This window comes from Pipra filicauda, unplaced genomic scaffold, assembly GCF_003945595.2.
Source record: "Pipra filicauda isolate LSUMZ 115617 unplaced genomic scaffold, ASM394559v2 scaffold121_size3267253_pilon, whole genome shotgun sequence".
In the NCBI taxonomy this organism is placed as follows: domain Eukaryota; kingdom Metazoa; phylum Chordata; class Aves; order Passeriformes; family Pipridae; genus Pipra; species Pipra filicauda.
Window position 1 is genome coordinate 1,577,030 of NW_024103674.1, and position 25,242 is coordinate 1,602,271.

Sequence of the window (25,242 nt, forward strand, 5' to 3'; positions counted from 1 at the left end):
TAGATCTAGAATAGCACTTCAGTGTCTCAGCAGCTGAAGTCATCCTCTGCTCTATTTTTGCTTCAGGTGAAGGAGGAGCTGTTGTTTCTCAGAGCCCCTGAAGCTGTAGTACAACTGAGATGTGTCATCTGGGAGAGGAACAGCAAGACATTTCCAACCCTACGGCATGTTGGGAGTTTTGGGTGGGACAGGAAGAACTGGCAGCTTTGTTTTGCTTTTACCCCCAACTTCCAAGGCCGGGATAGCAGGAGGGCACTGCTCTCCCTTGAGCTGCTCCCTTTGCCTCCCTGCCTGTCCCCCTTTTTGCTGGAGAGCAGGGACAGCCCTGAGCCCACAGAAGATGCTGAGGCAGGAGGTCAGGCAGTTTGTTTATTGGCAAATAAGTGCTGAAACCCATGAGCCCCACAAACACAGGTGCTCAGTGCCCTGTTACATTAGAGTGGTCACGATACCATTGGGGAAAGTGCAAAAGATCAATAAACAAGCAAAGTTAGTTCTGACATACCCAGGGGAAGGTGGTGAACAGAGAGCTCGGTGCAGGTGAGTTTCTTTTCCATCCAGCTTGAGTGGAAAACCAGTGACACAGCAGTGGAAGTCCTTTGGGTGAGCTCTAGCTAAAAGTTAATTGCAGGATGAGCAGGCACACACACACACCTGAGCTAAACCAGCATGTCCCTCCAGGGCAGCCTGGGCTGTGGGGGGTGTGTGTGTGGCCAAGAGCAGCTCCCTGCTGGAGGTGACAGCAGGTGGGACTGTCCCTTTCTGCACTAGGTGCACCAAGTCTGTTCACTGCTGATATGGGAGGGGAAACATTCATTAAATCAGTGATTCAGGGTGAAAATAAAGTCAGGCTAAAACATGCCTGGACAGACACACTGAAAGAAAAGCCTGGACAGTAACAGGGGCAGCAAAGCTGTAAAAAGGCTTGTAAACTTTGCAGTCCAAGAGCAACTTCTCGGAGGAAACGCAAGCGAGATGATGGTCCCTTGCACTGAGGTTTGGGGTTGGGCCCTATGGTACCAGGTTGGTCTCCACAAAGAAATCTTCCAGCTTCAGAGGACACGTGTAGGGAGGAGCCACCAGGCCCCAGGACAGAGTGTGGCTCTAGGCCAGCCCTGCCTTGCTGGTCTCCCACAGGTGGATGGGTTTAACAGGCCCCTGAAGCTTAACTGCAGCTTCCTTGCCTTACGTGCTGGGACATGTCAGAGGGGGTGTGTGGGACACTTCCCTACTGGAGTGCTCAGTGGTTGGACTTGGGCAATTCTACTGTTGGAGAAGAGAGAGGAGGGGAGGGGCAGACAGGCACTAACCCACAGCAGACACAGGGAAGTGTAACTGGGACTCCGTGAGCAGCTGCTGAGGGACACAGCTCGCCCTGGGAAAGCCACTGTGAGGGACAAGACTAGGGCAGGGAAGGGAAAATAATCAAGGAATCTTGTGCCATCAAGACTGACCTCAAAGCAGGCTGCACTGGTAGGTAACGAATTCAGTCTCGGGTGCCATCAGCCCTTTCCCAAAACCTCACCATAACGGTTTTACCACTTCTTTCCCACAATTCCCGTATTAGCAATGGAGTGTCAACCCTGAAGAGAGCAATGGTCTCCGATGAAGAAATCCGCATTAGAAGTGCCAGGAGATGAGGGGTGTATTCTGCTTGTACATTCTTCTTGGAAACATTTTAACTCAACAGTTCCAAGTAAGTGACAGGAACTTTCCCTTTCTGGTTCCCTCTTTCCCCTATGAGCCAGTCTGGATCCATGCCTGGCAGGCTGTACACAGTGATCATCTGGGGAGAGAAGACAGCATTAGACAGGACCTTACTCTGCAGGCAGAGCCAAGAAGTTCAGTCAGAGGGGGACTGAAAGAACAGTAGTTCCTGAAATTCATTTAACAGGCATCTGTGCCCTTTCCCTGGAGCTATCTGCAGCTTTAACACAAAATCTAAGGAGAGCTGCCCAGTGATGTCCCTGTTGCCTTTTCATTCTCCAAAGTGACTTAAGGCATTTTTACATGTTGCTGTGTCATCCCTTCTGAATACAAAGTTCAGTCTAGAGAACAGAAGAGCTTGCAACTTGCTGAATTTCCTTTTTTCTCAGCATGATGAGAGCAGGCCTCCAGCCAGCAGCTTATCCCTGGATTAGGCTCTGGATTAGGCAGCTGTATTAGAGGGTCACAGTGAAGATATTGAGTATTGGGGTATTTTATTTTGGGTCCAGTCAGACTCCAACAGGAATCAAGGAGTTACTGGGGTGATGTTAAATATCAAATGGCCGTGAACACAACTCACTGCAACTCAGCGGGTACCTGTGTCCAGGTAAAGACTCTATTAGTGCCATGAAGCAGGTTTTTAGAGGCAGGGGAAGTAACCAAAGGCCTGCTGAGCACACAACAGACTGGTGGGCAGTAACAGCCAAACCAACACATGGGAAAGCCACCAACCTCATCTGCAAGGAGGGCCAGCTCGGTGCTGTCGGCGGCTTCGTAATCGTAGAGGACTCTGGCCTTCCGCGTCCCACTGGCAGGAGGCTTCACTTCGTTGGGGTTCAGCACACCCTCTGCCACCGTGTTGGGCACCCCAACAATTGTGGGCACAACTGGAATGGTAGGCACAGCAGGGAGCGTGGCAGCAGCGACAGCCGGGGAGGAAGGAGCAGCTGCGGGAGACGTGGAGTCTGCGTTGCCTACGAACGTGCCTGAAAATCTTCACAGGGGAGAAGAGAGCACAGTTCAGTGAGGCTCCAGGCTGGGGAACCACACAGAGCTCTTGCTTTCAGCAGTTACACTGCAGAGGTGATGACTGAGAGTCCCAGCCTGCAGCTGTAACAGATCCACACTGCCCTTCACGTGGGGACACACTCAGCTCTCAGGTGCTGAGACTGTGCAACGGGTGATATTTGTCGGCTTATTTTGGCTCCAGTGCCCTGTTTCAGGACTGGCACCAATCTTGCAGAGGACCAGACTGAAGTGTGGCACTGGGCTGGGCAGGGGTTTGACTGAGTCCATTGCACTGTGTCCTTGCCCTGCTCTCACATGGTCTATGTTACCTGTTCTGCCTGCTCGTTCTTCAGGAAAGGGATGGACATTGCTGCTGTTAAACTGGATGCCCAGCTTTGGCCCTTACTGGCCTTTGAGGCAAGTTCTCAGAGACCCCAGAGTGGCTGACGGGAGAGAGAGCCCTCAGAGCTCATCCTGGCCAATGTGGTACTTACATTTCTCCTTTGGAGCTGCAGCATGGAAAAGAATGGAACAGGAGCAGTGAGTGATCACAGAGAGGCAACAGCCCCTCCTGGGTCAAGCCCCTATGCTGGTGTGACAGTATCAGAGAGAATATCCCAGCCCACCCCAAGGGATGTGCAGCCAGTGGCACTGAATATGGAACATGGAATTTGGAATCCGTTACTGCTGCAGCCGAGCACGCTCAGGCTCATTGCCTGGCAACAGGAATTTGACTCCCCTGTGATTTAACTAATTTAGAGGAAGAATGTTCAAACCCCCATGGCCTTCGTGCTTTGAGAGGAATGTATAAACCCCAGATGAATCCCCTGGCAAAGCCTGCTCCAAACACACCACCAGGACTGGTCACCACTCTGTAAACTCTGTCAGAGCTGGGAGGGGGCTTTAAAATTCTACCCAAGGTTATGAGACGTGGGAGGGGAAGGAGGGCTGAGCTGGAGTAATGAGATCAATAACCCTCAGAGAAGTAAAAGCAATGTCTTGTCTTACCTGCCCAGTTGCTTCTGCAGGTCCAGCATGAATTGGTAGCACTGAGCATAATAGTTGGTCTGAGACTCCACAAACTCGTGGAGACAGCGAAGGTGATTCACCTGGAGGGAAAAGGACCATCAGCTTGACTGTGTTTGGTTGCCAGGCACAGAAACTCTCCTGCTGCCACTTCTACCCCCCAGAGAAGCAGACTCGTGCATGCCTGTGTGGCCACCCCACAACTCCAGTCAGAGAACAAAGTTTTCCTGGCCTGGAAGCATTTTGAGGGCTGCAGAACTGCAGAACCCACAGTGGCACTGCCTGTGCACACTTCAGTGTGGTTTTAGTTTGAACATTCCGGGTCTTAGGAGGATGTTGCTGTAGCATCTAAATTTACCACATCTTCTACCTCTATTCCCAGTGCAGGGCTCCACCATCCTCTTGGCACTCTTCTAGGAAGGAGCCAAGAGTCTCTGTATTCCCTGTGACCCCCCAGGTGCCCGGGAAGACTCACGTGTGTGCTGCTGATCCCCTCCAGCAGCAGACGGGTCACCTCTGCCTGGCGGTCGAACTCGGTCTGGGTGAGCCTCAGCTCGTGCTCCGCCTGCAAACAGGGTGGGGGGCTCAGGCAGCACAAGGCAAGACCCCTGTCCTGCCTCTGCAACCCTCCCCAGCCCTCCACCACCCCCTCTTTTGGCACCCACTGAGCGTCAGGCACAAGACACCCTGGGTTGGGATCCCAGAGGCCTCAGGCTGTATTTCAGCTTGATTCCTGCTTGATCCTACACCGGATCGCTGCAGGTCATGGAATGGCAGCTCAAGACTGATGCATCCAGCTAGGAAGCTCCTGCTCCCACAAGACTAGAACATGAAGATGGAGAGGCTTTGTTAATCCTGAGGTATGTGGAAAGCCAGTCCCATGCTAGCACCAGTTTCTATCTCCCTTTTTCTGTGCCTGCAGGCATAGGAATGTGACAGCCTCCCTAAGCTTCTCCGTGGAAGTGCAATGGTTTCCTTTTTATCACCATGGAACAAAGGCTGAGGCCAGGCAGCATTTACCAGATTGCTGCTGCTAATTAAGTCTCTCTGCAATGGAGATGAACATCCAAGTCCAACTTCTACTCAAGACTCTCCTTTGGAGCTACTTACTGCTTTAGAGCTAAGAGAACTGAACACCAGTGAACAGAAGGCAGCTCCACAGCAGGAATTGGGAATTCAGAGACAGACTGACACTGGAGACCCTTTTGACCAGCCACACAGAACATCTCTCCCCCACCAGCAAACAGTGCATTTACACTGGGGCAGTTCTGCAGTACCAGAACACCTGGGTGGATCCTGGCAGGAAGAGCTCCAGAAGTGCTGGAGCAGCCAAGTGCTCTAGTACAGCTCCCCCTCTCCTGCTGCTGGATGGTGACAAACAGGCCCACGTGTTCTGTCTAGCACAGTTCACTCCTTAACACCAGGCACCAGTCTCTTCTTGGGATGTGCTGTGATGGGTCACAGAGGAGTGATCCCCACTCAGCTCCAGCTCACTGGAAGGAGAACCCTTTCCCCTCCTCCAGGAGCGTGCAGCCATTGCCTTGCTGCAGTGGTTCCTTTTGCTGCTCTGGAAATGCCCTGATCATTCTGGCACAGGAGTGACATGTCTGGAATTGAGCCCAGAGGGCTGACCCAGCCAGGCTGACAGTCTCAGAGCAGAGGCCACATGGCTGGTGACCCCAGAGGAGACCCAGTATTCCCAGCAGGACAAGCTGGAGGGGCTGCTGGGGCCAGCACAGCTCTCGTCTGGTACCAGTGCTACCAGTACCAGTGCAGAGCCAGGCTGCAACAAAGAAATGCTTTGACTGTCTTTTAATCAGATTTGTCTATTTTAAGCTACAACTGATCTATTTTCTTCCATCCTCTGTATGAAGGGATTATTTAAAGGAGAAGGGGAATTGTAACAGGATACACCAGTGCAATGCCTCCAAAGCACCAAGAAATTCTTGCCCCAGTGGGCTGAGACTTCAGTATTCAAGCTATTCAGAACCTGTGCCAGGCAGACCCAGCTCCATTGGCACTGCCTGGGATTTGCCTCTCCCTGCCAGCTCTGAGCAGCTGCAGGATGTAGTTTCCTATAAAGCCAGCACTGGATGCTGCCCTGGGAGGTCCTTCCAGTCGTGTGCTTCTCCAAGACAAAGAGAACTTTGATGTTTGCTGACATACTTTGGTCTACCCAAGCAGGATAGACCAAAGGGAGAGGATAGAGGAGCAGATCCTTGCATGGTTATAGCTGACTGCAGTCAGCTTGTTTGTTTGAGGGACTGAAGGGTTTAAAGAACAGGAAGAGCTGGTTCAGGAACTGCCAGTCCAGTCTGCCAATGCCTTTGGAGCAAGGCAGGAACAGCTGCTCTCATGCACAGCAAGCAAGAATGTGCCATTCTGCCACTGCCACTTCAGGCTTCAGGCCAATGTCTGCTGGGGGTGTTCGAGGAGTGAAAGCCAACAGGATCCCAGAAGTGTCTCTGGAAGCTCTGTTCCATGCTGGAGCTCCACACAGAGCTCATCCTGGTCTCAGTCCACCACCAGCCCTCCATCCATCTTCATGGACAAGTCCCACTCCCCTTGCAGAGCCCAAGACCTGGAACTTTGGCTCTATGGACCCGCTCAGAAGGGTAAGTGCAGTTCACCCAGATAAAACCAACTCCAAACAGGCTCCAACCCTCCCAGCCTGCCCTCCTGACAGAGCTGTGCCCTCCAACAGCTGGGGCTGTGCACAGGGAAACTCTGTCCTTGGTTCAGCTCTGCTTGGAGCTGCTGATCAGACCAGGGGCTCCCAGAGGCACGTGGAGAACGGGGGGAGCAGGCAGGGCCTTGGCCACAGGAGCAGAGCTGAGTCCCACCTGGTGCATCACCTCTGCTCCTGCCACACAGGGCAGGGCTCTGAGCTGCCTTTTGCTGCACACAAACCTGGGAAGTCTCTCACACCAGGCACAGCCAACAGGCCCTGGGTAAGGCTCTTCCCAAGTGCACCCAGCCACACTGAACAGCGGGATCAGGACTGGGGCTGACAACAGCAACATCCCCTGATCCTGCCCGTGAGCAGGAAGGGTTCCACAGCACCCCTGGCCCCCAAACACCCCCAGCACACCCAGAAGGTTTGAGCACAATTCCAGCTGGGTACTTACTTTTTCCACCTCGTCGCTCCAAAGCTGCAGGGGCCACAGAGCAACAGGAAAGGAGGTCAGTGTTGGAGACGTCGAGAGGCACTTGGCATTAACACCAGCAGGCAAGGATGCTCCGTGGACACAGCAGGCCAACTCCAGGGACAAGCTAGCCCTTCACCCAGCAGCAGCTGCCACATCCATGCCCCTTCCCCTCATTCCTGCACCCTCGAGCTCAGTTTCACAATGGGAGAGCAAATCCACGTCACCAGAGCCAGGGCTGGTACAGTCACTGCATTCCATGGGCTCCAGAAAACAAGGATTTATAGCAGAGTCCTCTGCAGAGCAAGGGTCACTTTACTGAAGCTGCAGAGGTTGGTGTTGAAGGACACCCCTTCTCTTTGGATTGTGGGGAGGCACGTGAGGTGCTCGAGCCCATGGATAGGGCCTGGGAGCTGCCATGAGCTCTGGCCAGACAGAGCCTGGTGTTCCTCACCCACAGGTCCAGAGAGCTCAGATAAATGGGATAATCGAGGCAGTCTGCACTGCCAACAGGCCTGTTTAGTACAGCAAGGAGGAAACAAGGGCTGGATGCTGCCTCTGAGCCAGGCACAACATCCCACAACTCCTTCCTACTCCCCTCACCCACGGGGCACACTCAGGGCAGCTGCTCGTGGGATCTGGCCCCAGGACATGAAACAATGGACAACAGAAGTCACACACAGCAATGGGAAAGGGAGAGAGGAGGGAGAAAAACACATTGATCCTTCCCAGAGGTCCTCGGCTTGGCCTTTTCTCAGCAGACAACTATTGCCTCACTCCTGGCAACCTGAAATCCCCCTGGATTGACTGGGAGCCAGCAAGCAACACCCCACAGCAGTGGGGCCAGGGGAATGGCCTCTGTGGAGCTCAGCTCCACCCCTGGTGTCACCTCTGCAGGCCAGGGAAGGTCACCAGAGCAGGGCTGAATTTGCAGTGGGGGCACCTGTGCTGGACATGGTGTCAGAGGGAGAACAGGCCCTGTTTGCACCCGGGCTGTCCCAGCTGAGCCTCGCTGAGGGTTTGCTCACCAGTCCTCAGGTGCTGAGACAATTTCAGCAGCCGATATAAGGAGCACCTGCAGGACCTGCCTGCCCTGGTGAAGGCCTGAAGCAGGAAGGTGTCCTGTCAGGCTGCTGGGATTGCTGCCTGCTCTGGCTCCTGCCCCAGAACTGCAGCTCAGCTTCTGCTCCAAGGTATGTGGCCTGGCTGGCAACTCTTCTTATTTGAGCACAGCTATTGTGGTGGTCCCTTGGGGTTGTGGGTTGTCCGTGCTCTGGGTGCTTAGGTGGGTGTTTGACCTTTAGGGGAATGTTTTGTTAGTGCAAATCAGGAACTGGTTCAATTAAGGCCTGGGTGATTTCAGCCATGTGTAGGGACAAAAGCCCCTTCCCCTTCTCAGCTTAAGAGCTTCTACTCTGGAAGGAAGTGGTGGGAATATCCTGTAGGAAGCTGAGAAGCAGGTCCTGAACTGCTGCTCTGGCACAAGGCCTCTGCCAGCACATCCCCATGTCTTAGGAGCAAGGAAAAGCCTTCACTCTGGTCCCAAGTCTTCCTGTTCAGATGCTGTGGACAGTATTTAAGCCATGTCAGCCCCATTTAATCAGTGCAGCACCCACTGAATTTGTAGCCAGATTTCCTCTTCTGTTGCCCTTGCTGTGCCACCTCCAGCTCTGACCCTGCAGTGCTCTGGGGCAGCCCAGCTTTGCTAGGATCTATCCCTGGGCTAAGGCACTGTGTGGCTACATTTTGGACAGCTCAGGGAGCAGAACAGGCCATGATCTGCACTTGTCTTCCTCCCCCCCAGCTCAGGCCAGAGGAACCCTCTCTAAGGTACTCAATCTGTTTTTCTTGGAATCATTCCTAGGAATACAGAGCACAGCAGGTCTGAGAGAAAGGGATATTTGGGTTTACACAGCCCACTTACACCTTCTTACACAAAAACAAAAGGTCAGTGTGGGAGAGAGGAGAAATGACTCCTCAGCCTCCAACTTATACAAAACAAGGGAGGTGCTTTTCTCTTGGATCTAATTTCATCTGAGCCCTCCTGTTATGGAAGGGGGGGGGGAAAAATAAAAGCACTGTGTTATCCACCTCTCCAGAAACTAACAACAGGAATTTAGAATCCAAATCAGAGCCCTGCTGAGGGTGTGTGGTCCAGGGGAGAGCTGAGCTGTTTGCTCCTCTGTAGTACCAAGCTGTTCCCTGGGGCACAAACAATCCCTCCCTCCAGAAAGGAGCTGAGCTCCCGAGGCAGGGGAGCAGCAGCCACTGCTCTGCACTGGCAGAGCACACTAAGACTGAATAACACAAGGACTCTGGCCTGGAAGAGAAGCAGAGCAACAGGATAAAGAGCTCCTACCTTGCTGCAGTGCCTGACCCCTTGGGATGAATGCTGGGATTAGAGAGCTCGCTGCAAAGCAGCTCTGCCTGCATGGGGAGCAGCCTGGGCTCAGCCAGTGTTTGCTAATTAGAGATGCAAACTGTTATTCAGGTCACCCCTGCCAGTGCAGGGCTTCAGGGGGCCCTTCACCCACCAACTGCAGCCTCTGGAATGGTCTTGGAAGCCACAAGGCCTGTCACTGGCCAGGCCAGCACGTTTCTTACGGGCACTCCTGGTTGGAGGCCCTGCTGTGCAACCATCCAACATAATCCAGTGCTCAAGGTCAGCACTGGCTGCTTTCCTGGAGCCCTGCTCTAACTGCCCAGTGCCATCAGCACTAGCAGAGCTCTGATGAGGGAGCACTGAACTAGGCAGAGACATCCCAGGGCTGACACTTGCCAGCTAAAAACCTCTCAAAATCTATTTTTCCTGCTGTGTTACTGTACTTGGCACCTGTTCCCCAGAACAGCTTTGCAATACAGCAAAAGCAGATCCAGTTGCAGTTTGGTGAGGGCTGGAATGTCCAACTGAGGATCTGGGCACTCCACAAGATGCCAGTGCACATTTGTACAAATGCTTGTCTTCAGGTCTGCTTTAGCCTTGGGGAATGGCCAGGATACCCTGGTCTATCCAGAGGCAGGGAAAGCCCAGTCTCTCTCCTCTGATTCTTCTAGAGCTTAATTGCAGTCCATTATCACACTGCCCTTGGAACAGACCTTTCCAAGGGAGAAGCCAGAGCCACAGGCTGGCTGTGAGCTGCTGCACTAGGAAAGGAGAGAACTGAGCAGTTTCTACAGCATCACCACTATCAGCTTCTTCCTCAGGGCTCTCACCACTGAGCCTGTTACCGATGGAAATTGTTTTCTAGGTGTTGTGCAAAGCTAGTTCTGATCCCAGCATCACTCTCCAAGAAGGTCAGGACAGATCCCCCTGGGAACTAACACTGATGCTATCAGCTCAGACACACCTTTTTCTCCAAACGGGATGGGTTTTCCATTAACCAAATCCAGCTTGTTTCCATGATGGTTTTTGTTTGTGAGAAGGCTGGGCTGCCCTTTTTTGTACCTACAGATCCCACTCCCAGATTATTCTATTACCAGGCATCAGTGTTGTTCTGAACGCTAGTTAGGAAGCAAGATGAGCTGTTTTCAACATTTTAACGAGAAATGTGACATTGTGCAACGGGGAGCCATGAACACACAGCAGGGGCAGCCAATTGCTTGGCCACAACCACTCAGTACAGCAGAGCAGAGATGCCACGGGCTGCTCACCCGCCCCCGGCACATCTGGCCGTGTAACAGCTGCCAACAGACAGGCCCCAGGATGGAAGGGGGGAAAAAATTACCTCTATTTGCAGAATAGACAAGCCTGCACTGTCAGCCTGAAGTGTTACTGACACTGGTGGCAGAGATTCCTCCACCTTTGCTTCTCTTGGCCAGCTACAAAGCCTCTGACACCACAGCACAGACCAGGTGTGTGACACTGCCAGTGTGCAGCTGGAACCACCCAGAAAGGCCAACCTTGGAGGCTTCTTCTTTTCAATTGCTCCCCTAGCAATAAAAACCAGTCACCGGATTCCCACTAGAAATGTGGAAGAGCACTGGCAGAGAGGCTGGTTTGGGAAGCAAACGAGGCAGCACCAAGGGCCAGACCCTGATCACACACCCCCACAGGGGGTGACCTGAATCCTTGAGGTTGAGTCAGAGGAACCTGGGGCAGCCCATGTCACATTAAAATGTTGAAAACAGCAGAGCACTAGGTCTAAGTTGAAGTCAGGTAGAGAGAGGGGCAGGAAGAGGTCAGAGAGGCAACACCCAGGAGGAGGCAGGAGGCAAATCTTACCGCTGAGGCGCTGGCGGAGAGCACGTAATTACGAGGTCTGGTTTCCTGAAAGTCAGGCACAGCCTGGGGGGGAATAGAGTGTCATGTACAAGGCACCAGAGGAGGCAACAGGAGTCAGTGGGCGATGGATGGAACAGGAGACTAAAAGCTTTTGTCCTCTCTGTGCTGGGAGCTGAGCTCAGGCTCTTGAGGTGGCAGGAGGGAGCTCTCCTGACGTCTGAGCAGTGGTGTGTGGAAGCCAGGCTTGAGCAGGAGGAGGTGGACTGGCTCACACAGTCACACCTGGTACCTGAACAGCAGCTACTTCTACTGTTAGAAACTGTCCCTGTACTTACAGCTCACACAGCAGCCTGCAGGCTCAGCCAAACCACTTCTAGCCAAAGGCAGTGAGTGAGTTTTCATCCCAGAGGTCACAAAAACCTCCAAGCCACCTTCTCCATTGCTAAACCTCTGCCCTGGGGCAGGAAGACTTTAAGCCCTCTGGAGGTTTTCCTCATTGAGAATGCAATGGATTCACCCATCCCCACACAGGTGTGGGCTCACTAACTACCACATAACGTGGTCTATTGAGCTAAGACAGGACTAGGCCTCCTCCTAGGATGGCCTTTGGCTGTAGCATCACCTGAAGAGAGAATCCACCAAGCTGCCTTTTGTTGGGAATACTCCTGGTCAGCCCTTGCTGCACAGTGGCTGCTGTGCATGGCTGGCACAGCCCTGCTGGATCCCAGCTATGCTGTTAATCCTCTCAGATCCCACGTTTCCTCTCCCAGGTTAATCTCCCTGCAGTCACCCAGATCTACTTATACACACTGACCCAGTTTGCTGGGCCCTGAGCAGCCTGCAGGAACGAGTGACCAGTGTGTGCAAGGGCAGTCAGGCAGGCCCAACAAGAAGAGATTTTTTTTTTTTTTTTATATGCCATTTAGGAGTTTTGGGGATGGCTGGAGAAAGGAATAAGGAGGAGCAATTCCTATTACAAGTCAAACTTGAATATGGGGAGAAAAATGCACCAGTGAGATTTGAGGCCAGCACAGCAACCGGGCTGGACTCCTCCCTGTGGGGAGAAGGGATGTGTCACAGATATAGCTGCTTATGCTTTTTGGTTTTAAAAGATTAGGAGCAACTGAAGAAACCTCTCCTCCCATTCCCTGGTCTCCAGGGAGTCCCAAAACTAGTCATAGCACATGGGATGAAGGAGGCAAGCTTCTCTTGTACTTCTGTGCACGGAGAAGTTGTATTTGCAAGCAGTGGTCAAAAGGGACCCACCTCCCTCCCCCTTCCACCCTTGTAAGAGCCTGGAGGATAGAACAGCACCACAACCAGATCATCCTGCCTGTCATTGTCTCTGGGCTGCCCTTCTGGGATTGGCCACCCAATCCCAGCTCCTCCTGCCTGGAGTTGGAGGAGCCCAAGGGGGTCTTTAGGGGAGCCCCTGCCTCTGTTGAGCACTGCTTGCAGGAGCGTGGATGGACTCAAGGGATGCTCCAGAGGGGCTGCAGGCAGCTGGGATCCTTCTGGAGCACCTTCCCAGGCAGCCACAGCCCTGACCACGCTCAGAACATGCTGCAGGGCCAGTCCCAATAGGACAAAGGAGATATGAATTTTCTTTTAAAAATGCGAAAGAGACAATGAGAGGTGTTGAAGGAAAAAAAAAAACCACAGCACTGTTAGCACAGTCAATACTCACATCTCCCTCACACTGAGCAAATTACAAAGGAACAAAACAAAAAGGTTAGTAAACAAAACAGCATCAACAGGAAGGACAAAGCACAAAGTCCGTGGGAAATGCACAAGCCCAGATGCTCCAACAGCAGCTCCCAGGTCTGGGCAGCAGCACTGGGAGCGTCATCACGAGACAGAAGCTGTGGGAACACCAGTTTGCACCACAGAGGGGAAGAGCAGCAAGAGAGGGGTGAGCTGGGATATTAGGGATACTTCAGCTTGGATGGGGAGGTGTGACACAGAGCTCCAGGCATGTTACAGGGGATGCTGTGGTCTAGTGATGAGTTAAGGTCCCTAGAGCAGGGGCAGCAGTTCTCCCCAGGGCTGGGAGCTTCCACCTTGTCCTCTGGCAGTCAGGGAGGCACCCAGAACCCCGAGACTTCATCTTCAAGCTAAGTTGGGGGAAAGATGGGTCCCCACAGAAGCAGCTGAGTTTGCTCTGCTGTTGTGTGATCTGTGTTTCAAACTTGGCCTGGGGAGAACACCCTGGAAAGCCTGGACTGGCTCTGCACCTGCCTGGGGCACCCCAGCAATTCCAGTGGGAAACCAAGTCTTTCTTTTCCAGCTACAGGGAAGTCCCTCACCCAGGGTGTGTGCAGGTGAGAGGCCTTGGGATTGCTTCCTGTAGGAAGCAAGGTAATGAGGGTGGAAAGGGAGGAAACACAGGAGGTATCTGAATTCCTGCTCTGATTTGAGTTTAAAGATAAATCAATGGCCACCAGTTCCTTGAGACTGGGGCACTGTCCCCTCCAGAAGGGGAATTGGGATCCCTGAATTTACCTTCAGAGGATCTGGGGGACCTGACTGATTAGAGGAGGCTTTTTAAAAGGGCAGCTCCTACTTTTGTTCACAGCTTTCCTGTGTAGGCCTGAGCACTGTCAGACCTGCTGGTGGAATCTCCTGAGCTTAGCACAGCTTGCCCATCTGGCAGAGACGTAGTTAGAGCTGGAGGAAAGGGAAAACATGTGGGAACTGGTTATCCAGGGAGCTGCAAGGCCAGAGGCCCAGCTGAGCAGATGGCTAGAACAGAGGCTCATAGCAGGGCTCCTAGGCTGGTATCCCAGTGCATCCCAGAGACTGACTGACAAGGGTTGCTGCCCATTCTGACTGCACACATTTGCTAGTTGAGCTCGTGGCCCCAAGCAAGAAGCAGAACTTGGCAAGTGCCAACAGCCAGAGCAGGATGACAATCTGCTTCATCCAGGGACCCCAGCAGTGCCCAGTGTGGTGACTCCCTAAAAGTCAGAAGGCTCTAGAGAACACCATGAACTGAGTGAGCAGAGAGGCTCAAGGAAGGACCTTGGTAGCCAGTCTGACCCTTACAGGCTCCTGCAGCATTCCTGCCTGGGGAAGACTGAGTTGGCAGAATCTTAACTGGTCTGACAGCCTGGGACTGCTGCAGAGCCCCAACATGCTTTTCCCTCATGCACCTCCCAGCTCAGCTCTCTCTTGCTTTCTTTGAGATCCCCAGGGAAAGTCAGCAAGTCCTCAGAAGAAGCAGCCAGTAGGACAAATCATCCAGCAACCCTGATCAGTCAGAAGGCAGGAGCCTGGGACAAGTACAAGTTTCCAGACTCTGGAAGCTCAGAACTGTTTGTTTCAGCAGCTCTCCCCAGGGAGGAGATCTCGGGAACAGGCATGTGGCTCCAGCTCCCAGTTCCCTTGCACACCAGACAAGGAATTCCACCCCCCTGCCTGCCAGAGGCAGGACATAGTAGGGCAACCTGATTTTTGACCATGTGAGCCAAGCCCTGGGGCCAGAAGGGACAGAGAGGGGAAGGAGGGGAAGAGTTACCGCTGCTTTTGCCTCGGCAGCTTTGGCCTTCTTCAACCTGGCCTTGCAGGCGTCCAGGTCCAGGCGGCGGTTCTGCAGGATCCTCCGCTCTTTCTGGAAGGGACAGAACTTGGGTAAGAGCAGATTGCCCAGGAGAAGGGTTGGGGAGGGAAGGGGACATGGTATCATCTAGGAATGGAATCTATTTCTCTGTCAAAAAATGCCAGGGAGAAAGAAGCAGTTGCTACGTTTATCTCCTTGAGGAAGAGATTTGGGCCTGGCTGCCAGGGATACAGGATAACCTTCTGGAAACAGGGCAGCCTCTGGGTCGGTGGTGCCCACCAGCTGCAGGAGCTGGGAAATGAGTTACCTTCCTCATGCACATCAGCTGGCAATCCTTCTCTGCTGGAGAGGGAACCCTGAGCAGATCTAGGATTGGTATTCTCCCACCCTTGCATTCTTTAAGGGGGGAGGTGCAGTGTCATCTGTTCTCACAGGGAAAGAAAATGGGTTCTTCCAGCACTGTTTCCCTCTCCCCCTGCCCTCCTCAACTCCAGTGATGTGACAACCTCCCCCTTCCCTGCTTCCACACTCACAGAGATGGTTCTCCAGTCCCCTTCCAGGAAGTTTCGCAGTGGGGTCAGGAAGTTGATGGAGGCAGAGTGGATGAATTCCCGTTCCGCTGCACCCAAGCGCCTCTGGGTCTCTCCAACTTTTATCAAGGTCTTTCCTGCAATAACAGGAACCCTCAGCTCCAGGAGAAGCCCATGAACACTGTGTTGGCTTCAGCCAACTCCCACAGAGCCACGAGGCTCCTGTGTCCCTGCCTGGGTGAGGTGACCGTGCCTGTCCCACACCAGCTCCAGCCCTGACCACGGTCTGCTCTTGGCCCGAGGCCTCTTCTCACTGCTCCCAGGGCAGCTTTGATCTTATCCATCTGCTGAGGCACTTATGTCCTTTTACTGCTCTACCTGCTTGCACAGAATGATCCTTCTTTGCCTCATAAAACAGAGGCACAGGAACAGAGCAGCAAATTAAAAAGCACCAGAGCAGAAAACATGAGTTGATTAGGCAGTGTGGGGTATGGATGCAGTTACAGCTGCTCTGCCTGTAACAGGATTCGATATTGAACCACTATTGACCTGGAGAGAGAGACAAAGCTCGTGGCAGAGGCAAGGACAGCTGGAAGGGAAGGCTGGGTTTCTGTGCAGGTCTGCTGCTTAAAGAAGCCCAAAATTCCCCCAGGAAGAGACAACTATTAGGATTTAAGAACAGAAATATGTTCTGTGTGGTCAGGAAGGGGCCTGTTGAGGCTTGTAGCTAAGCACCAAACTTCCAAGTCTGTTTTCCTGTTCTCTTTTCTGCTGGAGAAAGATTTCCACTGTCCACTTGCAGGATGCAGTGAGAGGATGGCTCTCCTGCTCAGTCTAGAGAAACTCTGTGTAGACACCAGCTTGGACTAAAAATATGCTCAAACTGGATAAATCTAAAGCTATTCATGGCAATTCCCTGTTCAGGCTGGTCTGGAAAGCCACAGAAACAGCACAGAACAATCTCTCTGTCCTGTAAGCAGTTCCATGAGCTCCCATGGATCTGTCTTTATTTCTTCTCTAGCTCTACCACAGTTGAGGACTGCCTTGGGAATGGGGAGACTCCTGCCCCTTTTCCCCTGGAGCAGGGAGCTTGGAAGTTAGGGAGCAGGTAAGACTTGATTCCCTACATGGTGTGCTGCATATGTCTTAACCCAAAGCAGCGTTAGGGATACTCTCCTGGGAAGGGATGAATTCCTAGGGCTTCTTAATTAGCCAGGCTGACTTACCATAAGGTGTCCCTGGCCCAAAGTCATTGGCTGCTTCTGTCATGTACTGTGCCAGCAGCTCCCCGTTGGTGACCCGGGAAGGCACCTTCCGGTCGAGCTTCTCATACAGGAATTCTTCTACTCTGGCACCTGGAACAAGACACCATGGAGGCTGAAAGAGCGATCCCTGGAGTGGCACTCAGGGAATCCCAGCCCATGCAGTCCTCAGGGATGCACTGGTGACCCTTCCCTGTTCCTCAGGAGCACTGCCAGGCTGTGGTCACAGCCAGTCACCTCTCAGGGGCACAGAGAAGGAAAGACAGGCCCTGCAAAGACACATTTCTTCTTCCAACCCCCACAAACCCAATGCAACAGGGCTCTCTGCCAGAGGGCAGGTCTTTTAGCACTGAGCTGCAAGTGATATTTGTCCTTCAAGCCTTGGGAGAAGCTGGACTTACTGGGGTTTGGCTGTAGCAGGACCTCAGTCTGACGCAGGATCTTCTCTGTCCAGTTCTTTGTGCAGTCTGCCCTGGCCAGGAGGTTTTCAAAGTGGGCATCAAGTTCAGTCTTCTCAGCCTGGCCCAGCTTTTCTTCAGTAAACTGCAGGAAGAAGGTAATCATTAGGTCTGTCCTTCTAAAGCAGATTTACAGTGTGCTACAGAGCTAGTAAGGGACAGCAAAACTGCTTCTGTCTTGTGTATTTATCTTAGAACAGAGCTAAAAAGCCTTCACGGTGTCATTCTGTGCTCCCAGGCACCTTCCAGGTGAAGAGGGCAAATTTTTGCCCAAAATTAGAACAAACATCGGGCTAAAAATAGAGTCCAGGTTTGAGAGGTGTTCCAGAATAAGTAACTTTTAATGAGTCTGGTACAAAAATACTGTAGTTGTGAGGGATCTATTTAAATATGCACATGGCTTCCACTACTTCATGGAGGAGAGCAACAGACATCCTTCACATGAGGGAAGGTGTGATCTCCCTTCACCTCCCACCAACCACCTCTGCCCTGTGAACCCAAGGGGGTCAGGAATGCCACCACCACCTCACAAGTGAGGAGGCTCAAACTCAGGATTTAGGAAAAAACAGCAAGTTACTCTTCCTCTATGACACACTCTGAAGCAAGGTATTGAAGTATGTGTTTAACTTCTCCTAGCACTCAGCTTCACACTGGCAATGGACATTCCCTCCCTCTGCAATTCCATTTTGGTTTAAAATTAGCAGCAAGGGGAAGCAGGCTGTGCAAGTCTCCAGTGTTTTCATCCTGTGCAGTGACATCTGACAAGGTTTGTCAGTCTAGAGGTGCAGTGTCAGATGGCCTGGACACCCCCAGTTGCTTCCTTGGGGGATTCCTGAGACAAAGGCCCATTGCCTCTCATCCCATCCCCATTTCCCACTTGTTCCTCTCAGTGAACCTGTCCAGCTTCAGTGTATTTTTAAGCACAATTTTCTGCTTTTGATGGAACCAGCATCGTGTTGGATCATACTAAAAGACCCTTCAGTCAGCTGTGCCACTCGGAGACCCTACAGAGGCTCCAGTTGTCCTTTGACCTTGTTGCTGGTCTCTGGAGCCACTGCTGAGTTACCAGGATGTGGTGATGTGCAATAGTGGTACAGTCAGATGCCAAGAGATTAAAGCCTGGCTCAGCTCTTAGATGATGTACCACTTGTACTTCTTCTCTGCTCCCCTCTCCCAGAGCTCAGCAATACATGGGCCAAGATGTCCTTTTCATGGGTCTAGTGTCTGCTGCCCCTGCTGAAAGGCTTTCTGGCCAGCTCTGTTCCTTTCCCATCCAGCACAAAGCTGGGAACCAAGTGAGATCAGGAGCAGGCTGGAGCAGGGACAAACAGCCTTGGGGAGTCCTGTTACCAGCCGTGCCTGTCACCAGATGTCTGAGATACACAAGCCCTGCAGGTATGTTTACACAGTGACCTGTTTGGGCACAATTCAAGCTCCAGCCAGGGAAGTGCTTTGCCAGATGTGGGTGGTGACAGATCTCAGCTGCAAGGACAGTCACACTCCCCCCTGCACTCCCTGCATGACCAGGGATGGCTTCATTGCTCTCTCTGCACCAGTAGCCCCTGGTTACTGGCATGTCATTTTAACTGGGTCTTGCCATGACCCCTGGGCACAGGTAAAAGCATATTCAAGGTGAGAGGGCGTTTGTATTGTTTTGTACCCGTGTCTGTGGTTGTGTTTGGGGGACACACACGATGCGTGAGCGGCTGTCGCTGCCTCCCCCTGTCCCCGCTGGGAGCCCAGGGCTGTCTCTGACTCTGCCAGGCTGGGCTGAGTCACTGCCATGCAGCAAACTGGGACTTCCCAGGTATTTGGCACCAATTCTTGAGTCATCTGTTTGAGAGCTTTCTTAAACAAGCCAAGACTCTTTGATGCAAAACAGTCTCTCTCGCCCCCCTTTCCCAGACACCTCATCTCACTTTCAAGTCCATCTCTTGTTCCTGCAGTTTAGGCTCATCCTGCACCAGCATCTGCCCTGGAGCTGTCAAGCCTAAACCCAGTTTCTTATCAGCTGAAATTAGTCAGCTTCTTACAGCATTGCTGCAGTGTCAGATCACTGCTGAAGCCCTCCAGCACCTCCACAGTGCCACTGCCAGTGTCCTGAACCAGCTCTGGGCTCCTTTGCTTTATTAACAAGCAGCATCTTTGGCATCACTGTCCTCTGAGGATATTTTGTGTAACCCACCCCTTCACCCAGCACAGGAGTCACAGCACAGCACTCAGCCAGGACTCAGAACTCAGTTCTTATCTCAGGTCAGGCTCTGAAGCTGTTTGCCTTGCAAGAAGGCTGAGGGCAGCACCACTGCAAGCCTGGGGGCTCTGCCAGAACGGGAGGATGGGTAGGAATCTCAGTCACAGCCTCTGGCTCCAAAGGGTCAGGCCAGAAAACAAGCTCTTATTCAGGCTTTCTTTCAGCGTTGGGAAGCAGGGCATGAACATCAGGAAGCCGGTACAAGGGCATGGGAGGCTGTGACTCCACTTACACTTAATTCCCTCAGTGTCTCCCTGACCCCTGCCCGATGTGCTGAGGGCCAGCCCAGGCACTGCCCTGGGCAGTTGGTACCTCACTGCAGGTTGCTGCAGTGTCTGCTCTCCCTCCAGCACACATCCCCCTCCTCCCCTGTGCGTGGGGAGTCGCTGATCCAGCTCAACTTGACCTCTAATGTGACTTTTCAGATCGATTAGAGAACCCATTCGACTTTACAGCACCAGTGGGAATGTGCCACCAGGTGCAGGGGAGACCAGGACCACCTCCTGCCAGGAGCACCTTCCTGGAGAGCAGATGAAACTTCTCCTGGAAGCACAGCCAGCACAGGAGATTGCAGGTAAGTGCCACTGACCTATCCTAGGAGCTGGTTCTTGTCTGGGGCAAGTGGAAATCTGAGCTTTTAGGTGACAACAGGTCTCAGCTGCTTGTCCCCTCTTACCTGGCTGCCCAGTGAAAAGCAGGGTAAAACAGCAGGGATTTCTATTCCTAAGAATTTGTTTTCATAACATAGGAATTTCATTGCACAGACACAAGATTTGTGTCCAAGATTTGAGGCCAAGAGGTGCAGAACAGATGAGCTGATCATACACTCGTGGCTCCTGACCGTAAAACTCAGATTTAGAGGATATTATATCTTGCTGCTCCTGCACTAGGGGCATTGCTGTGTTTTGCAGCAGATTGCAACAAATGGGAGTATTATTTGGTTTTATCACATTGATTTACTTGGTGCAGATCCACTGGGAGATAGGCAGGGCCAGCACAGCACAGGCAATCGCAGTGCTGAGGAGAACCTTCAGCTCCTCCACCCTGCTGTGGCAGAACTACTCCCATTTGTCTTCTACAACACGATGATTGGGTCAACAGCTCCTGCCCAGGATCTGCATCCTGGGATCACATGCCAGGTCACAGCTGAGAGGCTCAGGAAACATCCCTGCACTGACCCAGCAGAGCACTGGGAGCTGAGGGGGGATTAATAATGCAGGGCAGCCTTTTGTCAGTGCCACTCTCACTCTCCAGGAAGAGGAGAGAGTCGAGCTGCATTCCAGGACATCAATAATTCAGCCAAAGGTTGGGTTTCCTCTGGAAGGTTGGCTGGCCAGCAGGAACATGAGATGCATTATCGGGGCCCATGTGGGCAAAGAGGGTGACCAAGCAGGAGAGCAGCACTTGGGCTACAGGCCCAAAAGAGCAAGGCAGTGCTGGACTGCAGTTAGGGCAGCTGCCTTGGGCATTCAAAGCCTGGGGAAAATCCCCTTCCCCCAAGAGAGCTGGTAGACACACGTCTGGGATGTCAGGAGGGTCAGTCACAAGTGCTGAGCTGAGGGGTCCTTCTGCGCTACAGGCACAGTATCAAACAGGCTGGGCCTACAGCCCTCTGATTTAAGGCCACCAGGATTAGGCTTTAAAATAGCACGTGTTGTTTGCTTTGCTGAAAGCATTAGCACCTTTCTCCACTTAAAAGCGAGGGGAATAAAATCCCAGTGCTCCCACTGCGTTATGCCACCACCACAGCTGTTCTGGGCGACGCTGCACCAGCTGACACGTGCCTCTTCCATCCCTCCTCCTCCATCTGGCCCAGGCCTGTGCACTGGGAGCTCTGACAGGGTGGCTGCAGCCCCCTTGCAGAGGATCTGGTGGCCCTTTTACCACTTGCAGGGTACCCATTTTTCCCAACTGGACATTCCTTATAACTTTCCACCTTAAATTAGGAAGATCAAACCAGGGCCAGGAGTCTTGCACCAAGAATAGTCTCTTGTACCTGCCAGCAGATTTTGGCTGTTGGGTTTTCTGAAGCCTCCAAATAGCTCAAAACGCCCAGGCTACAGTAACACAGGAACATTTGCTCTTCCAGTGATCAGAGGCACAAGAGAATCAACTGAGGCAAATCTACCTCCCACTTGGTACAGGGCTGCAGTAGGAAAGAAGCCACAGCCACTCACTCAGCATCTAAAAACTACCTGAATTTCAACAACCCTGGACTAGATACAGAGTATTTGGCCACCAGGAGTCAGGAAAGCCAGGCTGGGAGCCAAGGGAAACTGTGCTAGAGGACAGAAGGAAGCCATTACCAGGACAGCTTGGTTAACTCACGAGCAAAGCATTTAGGAGAGGAAAAAAACCAAAAAAACGCTGCGGTGGTGGGTTGACCTTGGCTGGACATCAGGTGACCACCAAGCTGCTCTATCAATTCCCTCCTCAGCAGAACAGGGGGGTTGAAAATAAGATGGCAAACTTCATAGGTCAAGATAAAGGCAGATTAACGAAGCAAAAGTTGTGTGTGGAAGCAAAGGAAACCAAAAGATTTAATTCTCTACTTCCCATCAGCAGGTGACGTCTGGCCACTTCCCAGAAGAGAAATGTTGTACATAATGAATGTTCCCCTTTCTAATTTCTCTTAGGTTTTACTGCTGAGCAGATGCCATATGGTCTGGAATACCCCTTTGGTCAGTTTGGGTCAGCTGTCCTGGCTGTGTCCTCTACCAAGATCTTGAACTTTTAAGGTGTAATGTCAGTAAGCAGAGGGTCTATTTTATCTATTAGGGAAATTGTCTATTTTACCACCAGAGTTCAGGGAGATGGGGGAGTCTGTCAATCTGCAGGGGCTTCAGGGTAAAGTCAACCTCTAGTTGCTACAGTAATGACATTAGCAGTGGGATAAGCACCCACGAGCTGTACTCACACTTTCACCCAGAGCCATTTACATCAGAACTGACAAAAGACAGACACCTACAATTATTTCCAGACCTCCTTGAGAGAGCCTGGCTTACAGCCTGTCTAGAACAGAGACATCCAATGTGTTGCCACAGAGCTTCCTCTGCTGAGATTTGGGATCAGACCCACTCCCTGATAACTGGAAGGTGCAGCTGATCAAAGATAAAGGCCTTTCTTCAGTGAAGATGAAGAGTGACCTGTCTGAAGTCTGCCTGTAGGTGCTGCATCCCCTCTGAGGATCTGATGGCTGCAACTAATAGTTCAAGCATCAGCACAGTACATCCTCAGGTGAGATGCTGAATCCCACAAAAGCTCTATCTCCTTGCAGCTGCCCAAGCCTAGAACCTTGTTTCCCACTCCCAGGGTAGCAGAGCTTCCACCCCCAGCTTGAACAGTCCGCTTTGCTTTTCTGAAGAGTACTGCTAACTGATGCCTGAGCTCTGAAGAGCCATGTAAAGGCAGCAGTGGGTTTTTGAGGGTTTTTTTTGTTGAGGTAGGTCAAGTCTAGTCCAAAATCCTTCACCCAGCCACCTACACTGGATTGTATTTGACAGGTTTCAAGCCAGGACTTCTCCTGCCCCGAGCCACCCCAGGGGTGTTGTGCTGACCATGCTGTGCCTCATTTACCCCTCACTGGGCCCTAATTCCAGTTGGAGTGAAGCTCTTGTGTGCTGGTCAGACAGCTCAGGCAGACAGCAGGAGCTAATGCTGTCTGAGTGGTACAGCACATAATGGCCAGTCCATTTATCTCCCAGTCGCTGCAGTTCCAGTAAAACATGACTTTGTTAAATGCCTGGAGCTGGAGAAAGCATCTCCAGCGCTACAGAAAACAGCTCTTTCTAGATAGCTCTTGCTCCTCTCCTAGAAGATCTGCAGTGCTAAGGAGTGCTACAAACCCAGACCTTGGTGCCCACAGACCTCAGCTGTGACTTGTGGCTCTGGGGGGAGACAGGGCAGAGCTCACTCACTCCAGGGCTCTGCGGGGACACGAACAGGCTGAATTCCCCCAGCAATGACACTTCACAAAGTGGGTTTTTTCAGCCTCAGTGATCTCTTTCCTTCCAGCCTCCTCTCCTTACACCAACACCTGCACGCTGTCCACAAGCAGCAGCGCTCCTTTGGTTTCAAGAAATTACTACTGTAATTAGGCACATGAATATTCATGTACGAGCCAGTGGAGTAGGTGTAGAGGCAGAAGCCACGATTTATAAACGCCTCCTTGCTCTGGAATCAGTGTGTGCAGACACTGTTCTCAGGCCTGTCTCCTTCCTACGCCTTGGAGCTAAAAAACACTTATCAGAGACTTACAATAAGGCTTCTAAACATGAGATTTCTTCACAGCCTTTCTTCTGCTACCAAGGTCATTTGCATGAGAACGGCATCTTTAAGCCTCCCATCTGCTCCTTGTTTTGCACCTGTAGTTAATATCTCCCTTTTTCATGGCATATGACTTGCTGGCACGGTGACAGGAGGTGATATCTGCTTACAGGAGACCAGTTCCCAATAGAGCCGGAATTACTCCAGTGCACAGAAGGTCTGGAACGAGGCAGCTCTGCTCTGTTTGTTTACCAGCCCCCACACAAGAGGTGAAACAAGAAGCCCAGTCCCAGAGCCACCAGCTGGACTTCCCTTTCCAGGCAGGATCCCAACCTGCCTCTCTCTCTTCTGCCCAACTAAAGAGCAGTTTTCCATTATTATGCCCAAGAGGTGGGTACACTCAGCAGCCCCATCTCACCACCTGCTGCTCAGGGGTACCCAAATCTCTTCATAGCTCCAGAGGGGTCACTTTGTCCACAAGCAGCTCCTGATCTCAAGTTTGTGAATCACAGAATATCATGAATTGGAAGGGATCCACAAGAACCATCCAGTCCAACTCCCTGCACAGGGCATCCCAACAATCCCACCCTGTCCCTGTGAGCAGTGTCCAAACCCTCCTTGAGTTCTGGCAGCCTTGGGGCCGTGACCACTGCCCTCGGGAGCCTGTTCAGTGTCCGACCACTCTTTTCCTGATATCCAGCCTAAACCTCCCCTGACACAGCTCCAGCCATTCCCTGGGATGATCCTGCTGCCACAGCAGCCCACAGGGACCCGACCTGCTCCATCTCAGCAGCTCCATCGCATCCCTTGAACAGCACAGTGTTTGCCAGGGCCTGAGGTCTCCTGCTCCTCCGGAGGGGCTGAAGAGCAGAGCAGCTCCAAGGGCACCCCCACCACACCCCCCAGCGACAGGGAGCATTGCACAGAACCACAGATGCTTTGGGTTGGAAGAGAACTCCGGAGATCCCCCAGTTCAACTCCAAGGCAGCGTCACCTGGAGCAGGTGACACAGGAACCAGGTGAGTTTGGGATGTGTCCAGAAAGGGAGACTCCACACCCTCCCTGGACATCCTGTTCCAGAGCTCTGCCACCCTTTCCCGATGGGTGTGGGCACGGAAAACAGCAGCTGTGTGCGATATCGGCTTCTCTAAGAACAACCACCCTCAGGTACAGCGTCCGCCCGCACTCCCGTCCCTGCTGAGCATCATCCCTGGGGCTGTCTCCTTGGGACCCTCCCGGGGTGGTGCCTCTGCGAGTGATGCTCCGGGGGCTGCGGCTCAGCCAGATGGGCCCACCCAGTCCCGATCTCGCCCGGCCCGGGGCCAAACCTGCCCGCCCAAACCTGCCCGGCCCTGCCTGGGCCTGCACCCGCGGGTCCTCCTGCTCCCCCCGCCCCGCCGTTGCCATGACGCCCCGGCCCCCCCCACCTGCATGGCGCGGGAGAAGAAAACCCCGGCGTCCGACGCCAGTTTCTTCACGTTGAACTCCATATCGGCCGCGGAGCCGCCCCGGCCGCGCCGCACCCCCGCTGTCACCGCGCCCGCCGCGCCGCCGCCTTTTATAGCGTCGGCCCCGCGTCTCTTCAAAGGGGCTGTTATACTGTGGGGTCCGTCCCCCACCTCGGTCAGCTGCGCGGCGGGCGCGGCCGCTTTAAGAGAGGGAACTGTCAGCGAGCGCCAATGGGCGCTCGCGCCGCCCCGCCCCGCCCCCTTCCCCTCGCACTCCGCCACCGCATCCCCCGAGCCGGGCGCGCTCCCATTGGCCGGGAGGGCGCCTTGGGGGCGTGGCCTCACGGAGGCCCCGCCTT

The 25,242-nt window shown here is 52.9% G+C and overlaps 1 protein-coding gene across 7 annotated transcripts; it reads right to left on the reverse strand.

Moving 5' to 3' along the window:
- Positions 1–355: 355 nt before the first annotated feature.
- SH3GLB2 (SH3 domain containing GRB2 like, endophilin B2) lies at positions 356–24,980 on the reverse strand. Of its 7 annotated transcripts, XM_027729901.2 has the most exons (13): positions 24,863–24,969; positions 16,862–17,003; positions 16,425–16,553; positions 15,202–15,335; positions 14,627–14,719; positions 12,797–12,808; positions 11,110–11,172; positions 6,870–6,893; positions 4,217–4,306; positions 3,724–3,824; positions 3,210–3,224; positions 2,440–2,701; positions 356–1,786 (listed from the first exon to the last, which is right to left on the reverse strand). In XM_027729901.2, exons 1-13 carry the CDS (start codon positions 24,923–24,925, stop codon positions 1,679–1,681), a joined length of 1,236 nt encoding a protein of 411 aa, XP_027585702.1. In that variant the 5' UTR covers positions 24,926–24,969; the 3' UTR covers positions 356–1,678. The 7 variants fall into 7 exon arrangements, with proteins under 7 accessions (XP_027585702.1, XP_027585703.1, XP_027585706.1 ...); XM_027729902.2 differs by lacking the exon at positions 12,797–12,808 and having other exon boundaries at positions 24,863–24,980; XM_027729905.2 differs by lacking the exon at positions 11,110–11,172.
- Positions 24,981–25,242: the final 262 nt, after the last annotated feature.